The 17,052-nt window shown below is 34.9% G+C and overlaps 1 protein-coding gene across 1 annotated transcript in view; it reads left to right on the top strand.

Moving 5' to 3' along the window:
• LOC127977142 (SH3 and multiple ankyrin repeat domains protein 3) overlaps positions 1 to 17,052 on the top strand; it is a 270,804-nt gene that overhangs the window by 166,199 nt on the left and 87,553 nt on the right. The window contains exons 9-11 of the mRNA XM_052581844.1: positions 5,251 to 5,328; positions 7,147 to 7,213; positions 9,327 to 9,669. Coding sequence (XP_052437804.1) covers positions 5,251 to 5,328; positions 7,147 to 7,213; positions 9,327 to 9,669 — 488 coding nt within the window. The remainder of the gene's footprint in view (positions 1 to 5,250; positions 5,329 to 7,146; positions 7,214 to 9,326; positions 9,670 to 17,052) is intronic.

Here is a 17,052-nt window from a genome sequence, read left to right as displayed (position 1 = left end):
AACAAAATGCTGGAGAATGCTGTCAGAAAAATTGCTATAAGATATCCTCAGAAGTTAGCTAAATCTGCCCAAACTCCTTTTACGGGTGTTTTTTTTTTTTTTTAAAGAAAAATGCTCTACAAAAATTGGCTCGTAAAGAAATCGAGGAATTTCCAAATTTGTATTACAGTGGTATGGCTAATATATTTACAGTGTAATATAAACAGAAGAGTTTATTTGTTTAATCATAAGCTTAATTTAAAAAAACAGTTGGATGTCTTTATGCTGCTATACAAGCATTTGTATGCAGTGGAAGGTTTCTTGCCATACTTTGACAAATTTTCTAGAAAGTGCCCTCAAAAGTAAAAAAAAAAAAAAAAAAAATATATATATATATATATATATATATATATATATATATATATATATATATATATATATATATATATATATATATATATATATATATATATATATATATATATTTTTTTTTTTTTTAATCTTTTGATACATCAAATTTGTTGTTTTATACGTCATTTTGAAGGCATACAATATTTCTAGGTAACTGTGTGTTTTTAAGTTTATTTCAAATCATATTTTCAAGGACCAATTTTGTAGACGGTGTTCTGAGAACCCTTTGTTGAGGTTTTCAAAATGAAAATAGCTCAAATGAATGACTTTAGATGCAAAAACCTGTAACTCTGTCTGAGCTTTTTCTTTCAAATTGGTATTTTTATTAGGCTCCTGAGAAAATAACACTGGACATTTTTGAAAAACAAGCATTCAGTTACTGACTAATAACCTTTTCATTGTGATTAAAGTGAAATTACTGAACCTAAACATAAGAGCCTCATAAAAGTGCTCATTTAAAAGAAAAAAGTATTTGTGTGTGTGTATATTATATATAACAGTATAATATATATATAACAGTAGAGCCTATAAGGCTATAATTATAATTAGCATAACGTAAGAGGAAGTGAAGTTTTCATGTAGGTATCGAAGACAAACACAAACACAAACATGTTGGAACGAGTTTGTGTGAGTTTTGTACTTTAAGGTCAATTTGTCATGAAAGACAATTCTTAAAAAGCATGCTCAGGAATTGCTAAATCTATCATGAAGTAGGTAAATGTGCGCGTTCGTGTGTGCGCGCTCTTCTATGAGTGCTCACAGGTGATAGCAAGTTTTAAGGACTCCCTGCGAATGTTTAGATCAGACTCAGAGGAGATGTTAGAGTGGATCAATTCCCAGAAAGAGACTCTGAGAGAGGAGGTATCAGCCCGAGGAGAGAGGCATTACTGGATAGACGAGGGAAAATCTACGAGGGCAATGATGGAAGAAGAGACAGAGAGAGTGTGAAATAGTTCCAAAACGATGAGGAGAGTAGAAGGAGGTGAAAGGAAGAGACAACCGCCTGATGTGGAACAGAAGGGTGAAGTCACAGCTACGGATAATAAGAAGGTTGATGAGATTTGTCTGTGTGTGGGAGGTCAGGTTTCACTCGCTTTTCTGGGGACCAAAAGAGAAGACAGTAAAGCAGGAAAAGCTATATAAATATATAATATATATATATATAAATCTATAAATATGATATATATTAATCATAGAAGTTAGTCAAACCTGTCTAAAGCTGTAAAGATAATGTCTTGTTAAATATCTAAATAATAATGTCCAAAATTAATATTTTATGGTGAGGGCTTCTTTAGTTTTGTATTATTTACTGTATGTTCTGTAGTCATATTGACCTGATTTAGGCCTAATGTATGCATTTGAATTGCATAACATGTCCATGCATTTAGATTACACAGTTTTAACATAATAAATAACTAATAAAACTTAATAAAATTAACATTTGTCAGTTATGCATAAAAGAAACAGGTGAGATTTCAGCACTCAAAAACAAAATAATGGCATAATTTATTATTGGCTATTTGGATATGTTTTGTTACTTGATCATATTTTCAAAATGCGTTTATTAAAATTGCTTGGAATCAGAATAAATCTGTTAATTGAAAACAATTAAAAACAAGTGAAATCCATTAAATTAATTCAGTTAAAATGTGTGAGCATGCTTTGAATATGGCTAGATGTGGATCAAGCAATATATAATAAATATAATATTGTATTATAAATATAAATTAGCAATATTCTTGGTAAATATACAGTAAACCCGGTTACTGTGTATTTAAAATGTGTTCAGTTCATTAATACAATTACAGAAATCATACCTATTTCTTATCAGTTTTGTTTATGTATATCTGACAATTATATTATATATTATAATGCAATGTTAAGTTTATGTAAAACTTTTTAATTCAAATGGATTAATTTTATTTTTCCAATTCAAATTCCACTAGGATGTTATGGGTGATTGCTAGGGCATTGCTGTGTGGTGTTTAGAGTGGTAGTATGTGATGTGAATGCTAGTGTAAATATTGAATTTCTGATCACAAACTTTTTTTTTCACGTCTCGTTTACATGACCACTATTAGATTGATTTATCACTTTAATGTATGCTGGTGTATTATTATTGTGGAATTTTTCATACAGACCCGCCCCTAAACATTTCATAAGAAGAAGGCACTGTGGTTGACGTTTGACGATCTTGTTCTGTTTAAGTGGACAGTTCATGGCCAAAATGAGCTGCTAAGCGAATCAGACTTTATGGTGACTTTATTCCATCTGTCTCTGTGAGGCTAGTGTTCAACAGTGTTTGATGTCCAGTGTCTTAGTAGTGTTCTTATAAAGTTTCACCACTAGAGGTCACATGATTCTCTATTGTCCATTCAAACATCACTTTGACATAAAAGGCCACATTCAGAGTTTGTGCTTTCACACTACTGTTTCTCCAGACTGCTGCAGCTCTGATGACTTTTGATTTATTGTTTTACATTAGTGTGTATAGCATATTATTTTTTTCAGTTCTGAGTGTTTGTGTCCTTTAAATTAATCAATAGTGCAGAAGAGCGTATCAGAGATAGAGAGCAAAAGACAAAAAGAAAGAAGAGGGGGAAGATCTGTGTGATGTGGAAGCTCAATCATCGTTCTGTTAATTCACTCTGCAGTCGAAATTACATATTGATTTTTGCACAGAGACGTAGCATTAAACATTCAGTACTCCACTCTGTCTCCTGTATGACAGAACGTGTTCTGAAAAGCATGCTATCATACTGCTGACATACTGCTGTTTTTGCACTATGTGCTATATAGAATGCATGGGTATTCCACAAGGCAAAGACTTGACATGAGTGCACCAGATGCAGTTTGTGTCTTGACTCATTATCTGTTCCGATTTACATAAGTTGAGACTTCTTGCATAAAATTAGACTGAAAATAGATTTTTAAAATTTCATATGATAATAGTTATGCAACTATTTTAAACATTAATATTTCAAGTACCGTATTTTCCAGATTATAAGTCACACCTTTTATCATAGTTTGACTGGTCCTGCTACTTATAGTCAGGTGTAACTTATTTATCAAAATTAATTTGACATGAACCAAGAGAAATAAACCAAGAGAAAACATTACCGTCTACAGCCACGAGAGGGCGCTCTATGCTGCTCAGTGCTCCTGTAGTCTACACTGAAAACATAGAGCGCGCTCTTGCGGCTGTAGACGGTAATGTTTTCTCTTGGTTCTAAATAAATGCGACTTATAGTCCAGTGTGACTTATATATGTTTTTTTTTTTTTTGCTCATCATGACGTATTTTTTATCTGATGCGACTTATACTCAGGTGCAACTTATAGTCCGAAAAATACGGTATTCACTTACTTTGTGTTTTATAATAGTATTTCACTTGTTATTTTTAAACAATCTTACACTTTGCAGTGTTTTGTCGAAAATAGTATTTCAAAATGGGCTTACATTGTGTGAGTTACTATATCCCACATTGCAATGCACTCATCTTGACCTTCCATCTCCAGTCAATTTCAGCTCAAAGTTTTAGTATAATTCTGAAATGTTGCTAAAAAAAGAGTTTCTTTTGCTCACCAAGGTTGCATTTATTTGATCAAAAATACTTTAAAAACTGTAGTATTATGAAATATTATTACAATTTAAAATTACAGTTTCTATTTGAAATACCCTGGACCACAAACCAGTCATAAGGGTCAATTTTTCAAAATTGAGATTTATACATCATCTGAAAGCTGAATAAATAAGATGTTAGGATTCCACTGATATTAGAATTGGACCAATTCCATTTTTTTCAAAAAAAAAGTCCTGAGCAATCCATATTACTGATCAAGAATTAGGTTTAGATATATATTTACAGTATGAAATGTACAAAATATCTTCATATTAACATGATCTTTACTTAATATTATAATGATTTTTGGTATAATAGAAAATGTAATAATTTTGACCCATACAATGCATTTTTGGCGATTGCTATAAATATACCCATGACTCTTTATTTTGATCCTTCAGAAATCATCCTAATATGCTGATTTGATGGACAAGAAACATTTCTTATTATTAACAATGTTCAAAAAAGCAGTGCTGCTCATTATTTTTTGTGGGAAAAAAAAAGAAAATGAAAATCAGAAAAAAAGTATTTCAAAATTTGAAATAGATTTTTTGTAACATTATAAATGTCTTTACTTTCACTTTGGATGAATTTAATGCATCCTTGCTGAATGAAAGTATTAATTTTATTTAAAAAAAAAAAAAAACATAAAACTTTTAATGTCCCCACACATTTGAACAAAAGAAGTTAGTTATAAGAAGTGTCTTTACACGAGGCACTTCTGATTTGTTTGTGCTTAAGATAGTGACAGACAGGAAGTGCTCTACAAGTGTAATCAAGGTTCCACTGAAGGTGTGTTAGTGGGCCAAAAGACGATGTGATGTTTACTCACCACTGTTAGGAAACTAGGACACCAATCCCAGCTGAGTCATGTCTGCGTGGTAATGTGTGCATGACTGTCAAAACTGTCTACAGAGAAAGAGAGAGAGAGGGATGATAGCCAGATGCTGTGCTGACCTTCTAAACACTCCGTCTCGGATGCCCATAGAGAAACACTGCCATTAAGAGTAGCTCTCTCTCTCTGTTTTACTCTCTGATAGTAGACCTACATATGAGCTGGTGAGCTAATTGGTCCCAGTGGAACATCAGTTTTGTCATTTCTGTTTTTGTGAAAGCGACACGCACGCACACAAACACACTCATCCCGTTCGGGCACATTTTCATGGACATGCAATGTACGCGTTTTACTAGCAACAAATGATCACAACGCTTGTAATCTCTCTGTTTGTCTCTCTCCAGGATAGCTGCGCGAGAGTGCTGCTGTTCAGAGGGGCGAATAAGGAGATTAAGAACTACAACAGCCAAACTGCCTTCCAGGTGAGAGAGCAAGACCTCTGGGTTTCTGGAGATCAAACACTGTGGAAGAGTCAATGGAGCTGGGTCTTATTTAAACTGATGCTGTCGTTCACTGCCCACACAGCCAAACTGTATTTAACTTTAGGCCAAGAGCAGTTTCAGGGCTGCGACTTGAGAATTCACACTGGACATGAAAACGTCTACCTAGATAACATTTGTAGGCACTTCGGACGAACAAGCATTGAAATATGCTCCATTGAAATGTGTTCACGCTGTCCCTACAAACTCCATATTCCATTAGTTGTTTGGTTTTGCTGGATCTGTGTATTAAGCATGTTAGCATTTGGTCAGCATAAGCAGTTGGTTCACTCGTGTCCTTCATGTCCAAATGTAGAATGTGATGCTTCATGTGAACATACTAACATCATACTGGGATTGGTGTTTGTCTGCTTCTGTTCAATGATGCTCGCTGCTTGAACTCACAGTATCATTGATGTTGACACAGATTTTCAGCTCAGATCAAAGTTAATTTGTTAGTACAAGGGGAGGGGGAAGCTGACTTGGTGCGGCTGCATAAACCAACACGGAAACCATTAGACAGCTGCTTTGATTCAGCTTTTAGTGAGCAAAAGTTAATTAGCCCTCACGTTCATAAGAGAGAGAGAGAGAGAGAGAGAGAGTTTCATATTAGACAGAATCACATGAGTTATTGGTCTTTGGTCCTTATTTGAGACTTGTTTGTTCACCATACATGTATAAAAATAAATTGCCATAGTATAATAATGTAAATGTATAGTAGAGTAAATTTGAGTGTAATAGGCCTTGATAATGACACGTTTCTCAAATCAGTTTAAATCGGATTCACAAGTATTTGCATCGATCTGATTCGATATCGATTTGTTTGGATATATATATCAGGTACAGTACATGTCAGTTTTTCTTAAGGAAAACAATTTAAAGTAAAGCTGAAAATCATACAAGGAACCCTGTCTGTTGATACAGATTTAATTGCTATTTATTTTTAGATTTAACGTTTAACACTGAAATGGTATACAATCATTTAAATTGCGAATTAGTTTTTATATCAACGTTTACTAATTTAACTGTTTCTGTTTTACTCTAATTCATTGTTGAAATATAACAATTTCAATGGTGGCTGTCATAACTTCTTTTAATGACAGGTATATTCAAACATTCAATAAATGAGACATCACTAGAAATATAATGAATATGTAATATAGTGCATATGTAATAATAATTTTTTTCTAGCTAACTATCGAGTTATATGGAAAATGAAGGCTTACCTGTGCATGACATGTTTACAAGCTATGTTAATGACATTCTTCGACTGAAAAACATTGCACAATTTCATGAGACACGATACACTTGAGTAGGTTGCACTGTATCTTCTTGCTGTAACGGTTAGTAAAACGGAAGAGATCTCTGCATTGCTACTACGCCACACTAAAAAATGCCAAAACGGTATTCATTGTTTGATTTTCATGACGAAACTGACAGAATTTGTAAGTTGAGACTTTTTCATATTAAAAGTAACAAAGTACAATGCTTACTGTGATTGGTGGAGGCGAGCTACGAATAATATTTAGTGAAGTTAAGTTTAGCATCCAACAGAAAATAGCCTAAATAGACTAAAACATTGATGTTGGTATTTACTTTAAGAATAGATATCGGTTTCTCAAGATGGAGATTAAAATGAATTCTACATTATTGTCATAGCCAGCCTTAGTGCATAGTTTCACTCCATATTCTGCAACTGGGGTTTTTGTTTGCCCAGAGGTGTTTGGCAGAAAAATAACCCATTTTTCTTTTTCTCTATAGGTGGCTATTATAGCTGGAAACTTTGACCTGGCAGAAATTATAAAGACTCACAAAGCATCAGATGTTGGTAAGAGCCTTGTATACTGTACCTGCACCATCATTAGCTGCTATCGAATTTGCAAGCAAGCGCAAACAACCCCTTGTGTTAATGAATCCTCACAAACGCAGCGGAGCACCACGGCCAGGGAACATGAAAATGAGAGCGGTCCCTTGTGTGTCCGTGTGTGTTTGTGAGTCTGTAGTGTTCGGGTGAATGAGAGTCATCACTCTATTCGCCCGCGTCGACGGCAAGGCTCGCTCATTCCGTGCACATTCCAGTTGTCGCACTACTGTAATGGATCGTACCCATTAGTGTGGAGTACCATTGTCATGGCGACAGAGCGGGGTTAATCCCCGAGGCTCAGCAGGTGCTGGGAGTTTGATTTGAGCCAATGGGAGTGTAGCCGCAGGCTCAGGTATCTCATCAGAACCGCGTTTGACCTCGATGAAGGATGGGACGGACGCTCTCACACACACACAGAATCAGAACTGGCCTTAAAACACACCGTTTACAGGAAGGGATTATTTTGCCTCTCAGGATGTGTCCATTCTTTGCCTCTCCCTCGTCTCATTTCCTTCCCATCAGTCACTGGGAGGGGAAAAGAAAGAGTGAGCGAGTGTGTCCTGAGTGGGTTGGACAGTTGGCCTTTTCACTCTGAATGGATGGGCAGAAGAGTAAAGGACCTGAACAAGCAGACAGAGCTCAGTATTTACACTGCTTAAACAAGCGGCCCATTTTAAGTGGCCCTAAATGCTTTCTCAGGGTGAAACTATTGAAGGAGGACTGATTTGAATATCCGAATAGTAATATATATGATTACTATATATATATACACAGTGGGGCTCGAAAGTTTGGGCACCCTTCGCAGAATCTGTGAAAATAAGAGTAATTTTCAAAAAATAAGAGAGATCATACTAAATGCATGTTATATTTTATTTAGTACTGTCCTGAGTAAGATATTGTGCATAAAATATATTAACATTTAGTCCACAAGACAAAAACATTGCTGAAATTATTAAAATAACCCCACTCAAAAGTTTGGGAACCCTTGGTTCTTAGTACTGTGTGTGGTCACCTGATGATCCTCGACTGTCTTTCTGTTTTGTGATGGTTGTGCATGAGTCCCTTGTTTGTTCTGATGCACCTGATGGAATTTACCGCTGATTAGATAACTGGCTTTACTGGCGAGATGCGCATAAATGATCGGCCGATCTTTATCGGTGCACCACTACGATTAATCATGATATATGTGTGTATTTGGTTAAATAAAATTAACCAAATAGTTGTAAATCATTATTAAGTAGTCAAAATATGTAAGCCTAGTATAAATGGTAGAAAATACATTCTGGAAATATTACATACTTCATTTAATGTTTTTAATTTAGGCAAAACCAATTGAGAACTACAGTTCTAGGATGTTTCGAGTGGCTTGTTCTTGTTCTCACGCCCTTCTCTGATTGGCAGAGAGCTGTTCATATCTGATCAGGTGACAGGTGGATGTTCAGTACAGCGGTTTGATCAATACTTAATTTACATTAGAGATTAGAGAGAATCAGCTATGAGACTGACAGCGAACCATATGTCAGGATTAAAACGCTGTGCACTCTTTTATCCTGCTTGTCTCTGTTTCTGTTTCTCTCTCTCTCTCGTTGTATCATTAAATAAGGCTGTCATTGAGCTATATGAACTCTTTTGACCCTGATATACCTTACACCATGCATTTTTAACAACACATTAGCTTTAAAAAAGCATCAGTACAGAGTTTCACCTGCATCATGTAGAGGTGAGATATTGCCATCTAGTGTTGTTGGTCTGTACTAATTGCATTCCTCAGTGGGAAGAGAAAAACAGTCTTACTTCTCAGTTTGTTGTGTAATGTTAAGTTTCTTTCCCCAAAAACATCCCAAGCAGACGACCGCTGTGCTAGCGATCAGGACAGGAGGATGTGTGTTTTGCTAATGAATTATAGATGAGGTGCTTTGTAATTCGAGTACGTCTTTTGTTTACCTCTTTGAATGCCTGATGAGGTTTCTGTACCCTTCATTTACAAATTATGCTAATTGTACCTGACAGTTTGTCACATACGGTCGCCTCTTGTTCGATGTGACCTTTTGTTGACACCTGCTCTTCCTGTTTCCAGTGCCTTTCAGGGAAACGCCTTCCTACACAAATCGCCGGCACGTGACCGGAGGTGACACGCTGACATCATCACGCTCGCTGCCTCGCTCCGCCTCTGACAACAATCTGAACAATGTGGCTGACACAGGCCCCGCCCACTCACCCGTGCCGTCTCTGAGGAGCCTGCCCCCTCTGGCGCATCCCGGGATCGACACGGCGGCCGATGGTAGCCTGCAGAGCACAGGCAGCTCGCTCTCCTCGCACTCCCGCTCGCCCTCCCTCCAGCGCGTCAGCGAGGAGCCCGGCACGCACGCAGTACGCCGACACGCGCCCCTCACACACTCCCACAGCCGTGGACGTCTCAGGTGAGCATCGCGCATCCACAGTCTTGGTTTGCACCTGCATCACTCTGACAAAAGTTTTACAGATTTCCACCCGACGTTTGTAAAAATGACCTGTTCATTGGGTGTTTGATTATTGAATATTTTTACTGGTTTGATCACAAACTGGTATCCCTAAAGAGTTAGTTCACCCAAAAATGTAAATTCTGTCATTAATTACTCACCCTCATGTCGTTTCAAACCTGTAAGACTTTTGTTCATCTTCGGAACACAAATTTTTGATAAAAATCCAAGAGCTTTCTGACCCTCCCATAGTCTGCCAGGATCCTACCATGATCAAGGCACAGAAACATAGCAAGGACACTGGTAAAATAGTAATATGCCTTGTGATACTCTCAGCGGCACGCCACTGTGGAGAGACGTGATGAGGAGAAGAAGAATTGTTGAAAAGTTGTCATTTTTGTTTTATACCTTTAATATCTTTTAAAGTTGTGTTCCAGAGATGAATGACGGTCTTGAGTGTGAGTAATTAATGACAGATTGGGTTAAAAGAATGGGTTGAAAGGATGATTCCAAAGAGGGACCGTGTTAAATTAACCTTTTCCAAAAATACTGTAAAATTACTGTAAGGTTTTGGTGGATTAAAAAGTTACAATTAACCCCGAAATGGCTTGTTAATATGCACCATAGAATAGTCGGAATATATATTTTGGTGTTAATTGCAACTTTTTAATCCACCAAAACTTTCCAGTAATTTTACAGTAATTTTACATTTATATTTTACAAAGTATTATTGGCTACTGCTACAAAAATGCCTGTGTGGGTTTTGTGGTCCAGGGTCACATAATGTATTCTGCCAGACCATATTATACATCCCTAATCCTAAACTTAATAACTAATTTACTAACTATTAATAAGCAGCGAGCATTCAGAGTTTGTTAATTTAATGTTTGTTAATAGCTTGAATTGGACCTTATACTAAAGTGTGACCAAGTCTAGTTTATTCATCTAACCACATTTTTCCATGTTTATATCCTTCCCCACCAAATCAGCTTAGAAAAGTCTGCAGATTCGTTCTGGGCTTGTGAATATTCATTCCTTCAGTAACAGCACTGTCAAATAATCAATGATTAATTGTAACTCTCAACATATCAGTCAGACAATGGCTGCCGCAAGAGGGGTCAAACAATGACAAATTTTGTTTCTATTTTTAAAATCATTCCTTGCATATGTTTTATGGTGGTACCATAGGATTTGGACTATGGTATTTATTTATTTTTTCCTCATGGTGAAACTGTTGAGGGAGTGATTTGAAAATACAAATAGTAATAAACATGATAATTATAAGTACTGTCAGTTTGGCATATTAGTCAAATTAATAGTATTCCCATCTGATTCCATCAGTGTACCACAGAACGGTCACAGTAACTTACTAAGAGTAATGCCATGTTAGTGGTCAGTCATATTCCCATGCGTGGTACATAAATGATACTGTAAGATACCTCACCAAATACCATGGTATTATGATTAGGTTGGTTGTTTTCCATGTATATGTTTTTTATTGTAAAACTGTAGTGTTTTTCAAAGGCGGCAATGCGTGTAAATTTGTGTTTTATGAGACCTGCACTGAATGAAATCACTCAGATTTCTAAAATACTCATTCTGTTGTAATCTATCACATCCTCACAAAGCAGCATTTGATCGACATCCTGCTTTTAAAACGTGCTATTCAAATGTTTAATATAAATTCAGATTAGACTCTCCTCTCCTGGAGAGCTGCAGGACATTGCTGGAATCGAATGTGTTTTGGGACTCCAACAGGCCTTATTGAATTTCCCAGCAATATTGCTCGGAATCTCATATTGTGTATTTATTGCAGGAAGATGATTGACAGGTTTTGAGAGATCGTGAGACGTGGCACTTTATAATTGTGTTGTTTCTAAATGGAAGAAAATGTTAAACTTGCATGGATTAATTTGAAAGTCGAACTCTTAGTGTTGTGTTCGATGTAAATAAGAAATACTTTGAATTATAGCAAGGGTTGGTGGGTAGTGGGTGTTTTGCAGCACAAATCTGACACTGGAGACACAGCAGAGGTTGTTTATCACCACACTGCCTTTTATAGCAGGTGTAATTTTTCTACTGTCTGAAACACTCATCTGAAATGCACTAAATCACACCATTATGTGCCAGACAAAACAGTGAGACCTGATCACCTTTGATTCCCATTGAGTTTGACATTAGAATTTTGCTAAGCTACCGTAACAACATGATAATTTTGATATGGTAATAAAACAAACAGTATATGGACTTGTACAAGCATTTTTTTTTTGTCTATAAAAGCTTTCACCTGCAAAAACTATCAGATGTTTTTGAATTATCTTTATCTGGAGATATTTCTAAGGAAACAGTAAGATTAATTCAGTGGGATTAATGCATTAAATGAATTACCATCTTGTGTAATAATTTAAATTAAAACTTTTTTTATCAATATGTGTTAATATTGCATGAAATTAAAAAATGTTTCAAAAATTTGGCATCAGTAAGATATTTAATGTTTTTAAACGTTTCTTGAGCTCACCAAGCCTGCATTTATTTGCTAAAAAATAAAATCGCAGTAATTTTGTGAAATATTATTACAATTTAAAATGTGCATTTTAGAATTTTTTGATGTTAAATGATCCTTTAGAAATATTTCTAATATGCTGATTTGCTGCACAAGAAACATTTATCTATGTGGAATACAGTTGTCGCTGCTTAATATTTTTAAGTGCTGCTCAATATTTTTGTGGAAAATCTGTTTTTCCCCCCGCAGGATCTGTGAAGAAGAAAACGTTCAAAAGTACATCATTTAGTTGAAATAAATATATTTAGCAACATAGTGTATATTCATAGTTAATAGTTTCTCTTGAAGAATTAAAAAATCTCAGTTAATTTTTGGAGATACTGTACCTAATAACAAAGCATATATGCTATTTCACTTCACATTTTGGCATTGTGTGTGTGTGTGTGTGTTAAGAGCATCTCTGTTCCTAGATCAGGATCTTACTACAGATGATCTATACAGAATTGTTCACTACAATAATATTTCAAAATGTCTAGATATTACACAGGGTAGATATGCTGTTTTGTAGGTTAGAAAAGTAATGGCTACATTCTGAAGCAGTTCTTTTGTGCTGTTTAACTTCACTTCAGCAGAACGAGTGTCTTTGTGTGCTAATTTGGACCTCAGGACTCTAATTTTACCAGCAGACGTAAGGTACTTCTGCTGCAGAACAGCACTTTTGTCACATGTCACTGTCACTGTCACTTTAGGGCTCACTCTCTTTTTTGTGTGTGTTCTGTCCTAGTTGTCCATCTGTCAGTATTTCCTGACATCTTGGCCCGCTAATAATAATAATGTGTGTTTGTGTGGTTTGCAGTGTGTTAGTGTTTAAAACGCAGAATGATGATACCAACAGGAATTAAGCCAAAGCGCCTGTCCTTGGTGTCCGGCGGTCTATAAAAGTCCCCTCTCTTTCTCTCTGGTCAATGCCCTTTGTCCGGCTGTGTCCACCTGTCACTCCCTGAGGTGAGCGTGGTGACCAGGAGAGTGTGTAATTAGTGCCGTATCGGTGCGGTCAGCGCTGGCCGCCCACTTCCTGTTCAGGGTCAGATTCGAGGCCATGACACGTTGTTCTAAATATTGTCAAAGTGGATTTAGAGACCACAGGTCGCTGGGTGCACGATCAGCAACAGCACAGAGGAATCAAAGGTCAGAGGTCAAGCCCGGGTGTTGTTGCTTGACGGTGTATGATATCGAGTTAAATTTGGCCCTTGCTATGATAGGAATCCTAAAGTTATAAACATTTTATATTAGGTTTAGATCGAGGTGATGATGTGTCACTGAATGTATCTCAAACTGTGTGTCTGTAACAAATTTAAACCATCAATGTTGTTCATGTTTAGAGAGATTAAATATCAATAAATATTGGTAATATATAATATTTATAAAAATAAGTTACAAGGAAATGGTGTGACAACCACTTAAAATAATACTTCAATGATTCTTTTTTTTTATCTTGTTTTCCATTACAAATATGTAAAGATGAATCACTCTTATATCAAGATACATTTACTTGAAAAACATAAAGTGTTATTTTCTGAGAAATTTAAATCAGAGTGACTTTATGGTTTATTATATATTCAAAAATGCTAAAGGGATATGTAAAATAAAATAAAAATTATCTTTTAACTCATTTTTTTATTTTTACCCTATTTGCCAGAAAAAAATAAAAATAAAAAAACATATAATATATAATATATAATATATACATATAATATATTTGTATATTTTACTGGATTTTTTTATTTTATACACACATAAATAAATAAATAAATAAATAAATAAATAAATAAATAAATAAATGAATAAATAAATAAATATAGTTTTTAAATTCATCAGCTATTAATATGTCTCCAGTCACCAACATTCATTAATGTGGTCAAAAATATTTTCAAGTGTATGTTTCCTTTTAATATCAATGTGATGTCGAAGCAATTTCAGGGATGACTCCTGTGTTCATAAACACAGAATGCTAATTTATGGGATCCCTCGCCATATTTAAATGTCATTGTCAATTCCAAAACATTGGCCTTTAAGCAGTGATATCATATAATATATGAGACAGCATCTTGATGAAGTGTGTCATACACAGGGTGTTCAGAAATAATGAACAGTCTGGGAGATTGTTCTTTTGGATGTCATTGTATAAGTAAAGGTGACATGCTCATTACAGATTTGTGCTCTGCTCAGTGTAGTAGCTGTTGGATATATACGGTGGGTATCGTGATACTGAGACCGGACAGCAACCGGCTTGATGGTTTAGCTTTACACCATTGTGAGTGAAAAAAATCTCTCATTAAAGCTCTGAATTTCTGTTGCAGTGTTCCTAATGAATACTACACAGTGAAAACTAAGTGTAAGTTTTCTTTCCTGTGAAAATATGATGATAAAAGCATTCCGACGGGCTGCTGTGAATGAAAGGTAAAAGCTCATCACTCATCATTAACATGTCTCTTTTACCGTCAGTTAAGAGGCTAAATTTAGACCTTACCTCAATTCTGCTGTTTCATTACTTCGACGATTTATGAGCTCTGTTTAAAGAGGGGGGAAAAAGAGAGAGGGAAGGAGAATTGAGTGATTTATTGATGGCAAAAGGGAATCAGTTTTGTTTGTGCAAGGCAGGTAAATGAGGTGTCACTCTGAAAGAGCACTCTCTCAGTCTAGAGCTTTCCATGATGGATTCCACCCTCAGGACATCCAGACCGTAAACTGATTTCCTATTGGACGACGGGAGATTTAAGGGGTGGCGATGAGGTCAATACCGTCTTCTGCATTCCTATTGGCTTTCTCTTTACTTCTGTCTTATTCCTTATCCACAATCATGGTCATTTGGGTTTAAGACCAAAGCATCAAAGAATTTCTTTCTGGGTGAATCTCACAAAAACATGCCCAGGTGACATTTCACCCCAGAATCAACTGAAAAAAGGATCTTTTATAACTATAGTTTCTGAATTATAAATATTTGATTTTTAAATAAGAAATGCAGTGTATGAAAAAAGATTTTGCATAATAATTCAAGCCTATTTCAGAATCATGATTTTACTTAGTGGTGATTTCTGTTCAATTAATTTGACATGTAACAGAGTAAACTATTATTGCAAAAGCTATTGTAATACTATAAAATATATTTGTTTTTGTTTAGTGTAAATAATAAAAAAGAACAAATAATTTGATATTTTCAAATTACATTTTTTTTTTATAAATTCACATATAAGAGTACAGTTTTATTTATTTCCCATGAAAATTGTCATACTGCAAAACGGCTAAATGATTCAAAAACTTAAGTTTCTGATTATTTAGATATTCTATATGTAAAAAATCTTTTTGTGGGGGGTATGTCAATTCTTGACATGTTTAATGTGATTCACCTAGGCCCTCTTGTCTTTCTCTTTGTAAAATATTCAGAAGTATTAAAAAGAAAAAAATTAAGAAAATGAATTGAGATAGAGAGAAAGGAGAAAAAGGTAATTTTTTGTTGTTAGCAGTGTTTCCAAAATCGCTGGGAGATTGGGATGACCCAGTAAACACAAACATTCATGCATACACACACATCTAGGCTCTGTCGGAGGAAGGACTTCACACAGACTCCATTACACTCAATTAACCCCTAAAAGGGGCAAGACAGACTGAGAGAGATTCTGACAGAAGAACAGACGAGATGATGAGAAATAACGAGACATAACTCATTTCATTCTTTCATCTTAGTCCGTCCACAGAGACCATTTTACGATTGTGCACTTATGCAAATAACCGTTTGCAAGATAATGACTGATTCCAATGCCTTATTCTGTTATTACAAAGCACGAGTCTCTCCATTGTGGCTGGACTGGTTGTTCTCAACATCATTTTTTCATAGCTCAAAGGGTCATTTCTTCCAGATAAAGTCTTTTAGTTTTATACTTATTGTCAGGCGAAGATGGAAGCTTTCTTTAGCTGACATTTGTAAAGAAAAGCGTAGTTTGATAGCAGTGCGATACAGCTGATGACAAAGCTGTACTAAAAAAGCAAGTCACATTGAATCTATTTTTGTGATGCCAATGACATCAATTTTTCTCTGTGACCTTAGTTGTAATATATGCTAAATAACCTGTCACACAAATGCACAAATATGTTTCCCTCAAGTGCTGCAAAATATTTCACCTGGATTATTTTTAATAGTAGTTTCAATAGTGTATACAAGTAGTATTCTATTGAATATATATATATAAATATGAATATATATCATATAAGCAAACACACATATATAATTTTAGATAAAAAATGTAAACTTAACCTATAGAAATATAAATGGAAACTAATATAACATTTACTTCAAAATATAGCTTTAGTTAAAAAGAAAACTGATCAATCATCTTATATATTAAGTTTTTTAATTGTAGTTATTTTTGGATTTTTTTTCTTTTATTTTTTAAGTTTTTAGTTATATTTAATTTTCTGTAGTTTTTAAATTGAACTTTTTTAATCTAATATTTATATTTTATATTTCTATAGATTTTTTTATTTTCTTTAAGTTTTTAGTTATATTTAATTTTCTGTAGTTTTTAAACTGAACTTTTTAAATCTAATATTTATATTTTATATTTTATTATTTTATATATTTATATAAATATTATATATTTTAATCTATTTCTATAGAATAAGTTTACATTTTTCATCTAATATTTATGCTGTAGAAAGTGGAGAAAGTTGAGATGCTTGTGTCTGTGGCCTCAGATAACACACATATGACAAGGAGTTATTCACAGTATGATGACAGCATGACTTTGACTTCAGATCAAGCTACTGTTACCTAAAGAGAGAGC

This window comes from Carassius gibelio, chromosome B18 (assembly GCF_023724105.1).
Source record: "Carassius gibelio isolate Cgi1373 ecotype wild population from Czech Republic chromosome B18, carGib1.2-hapl.c, whole genome shotgun sequence".
NCBI classification, from domain to species: Eukaryota; Metazoa; Chordata; class Actinopteri; order Cypriniformes; family Cyprinidae; genus Carassius; species Carassius gibelio.
This window is presented reverse-complemented; position numbering and strand designations above follow the sequence as displayed.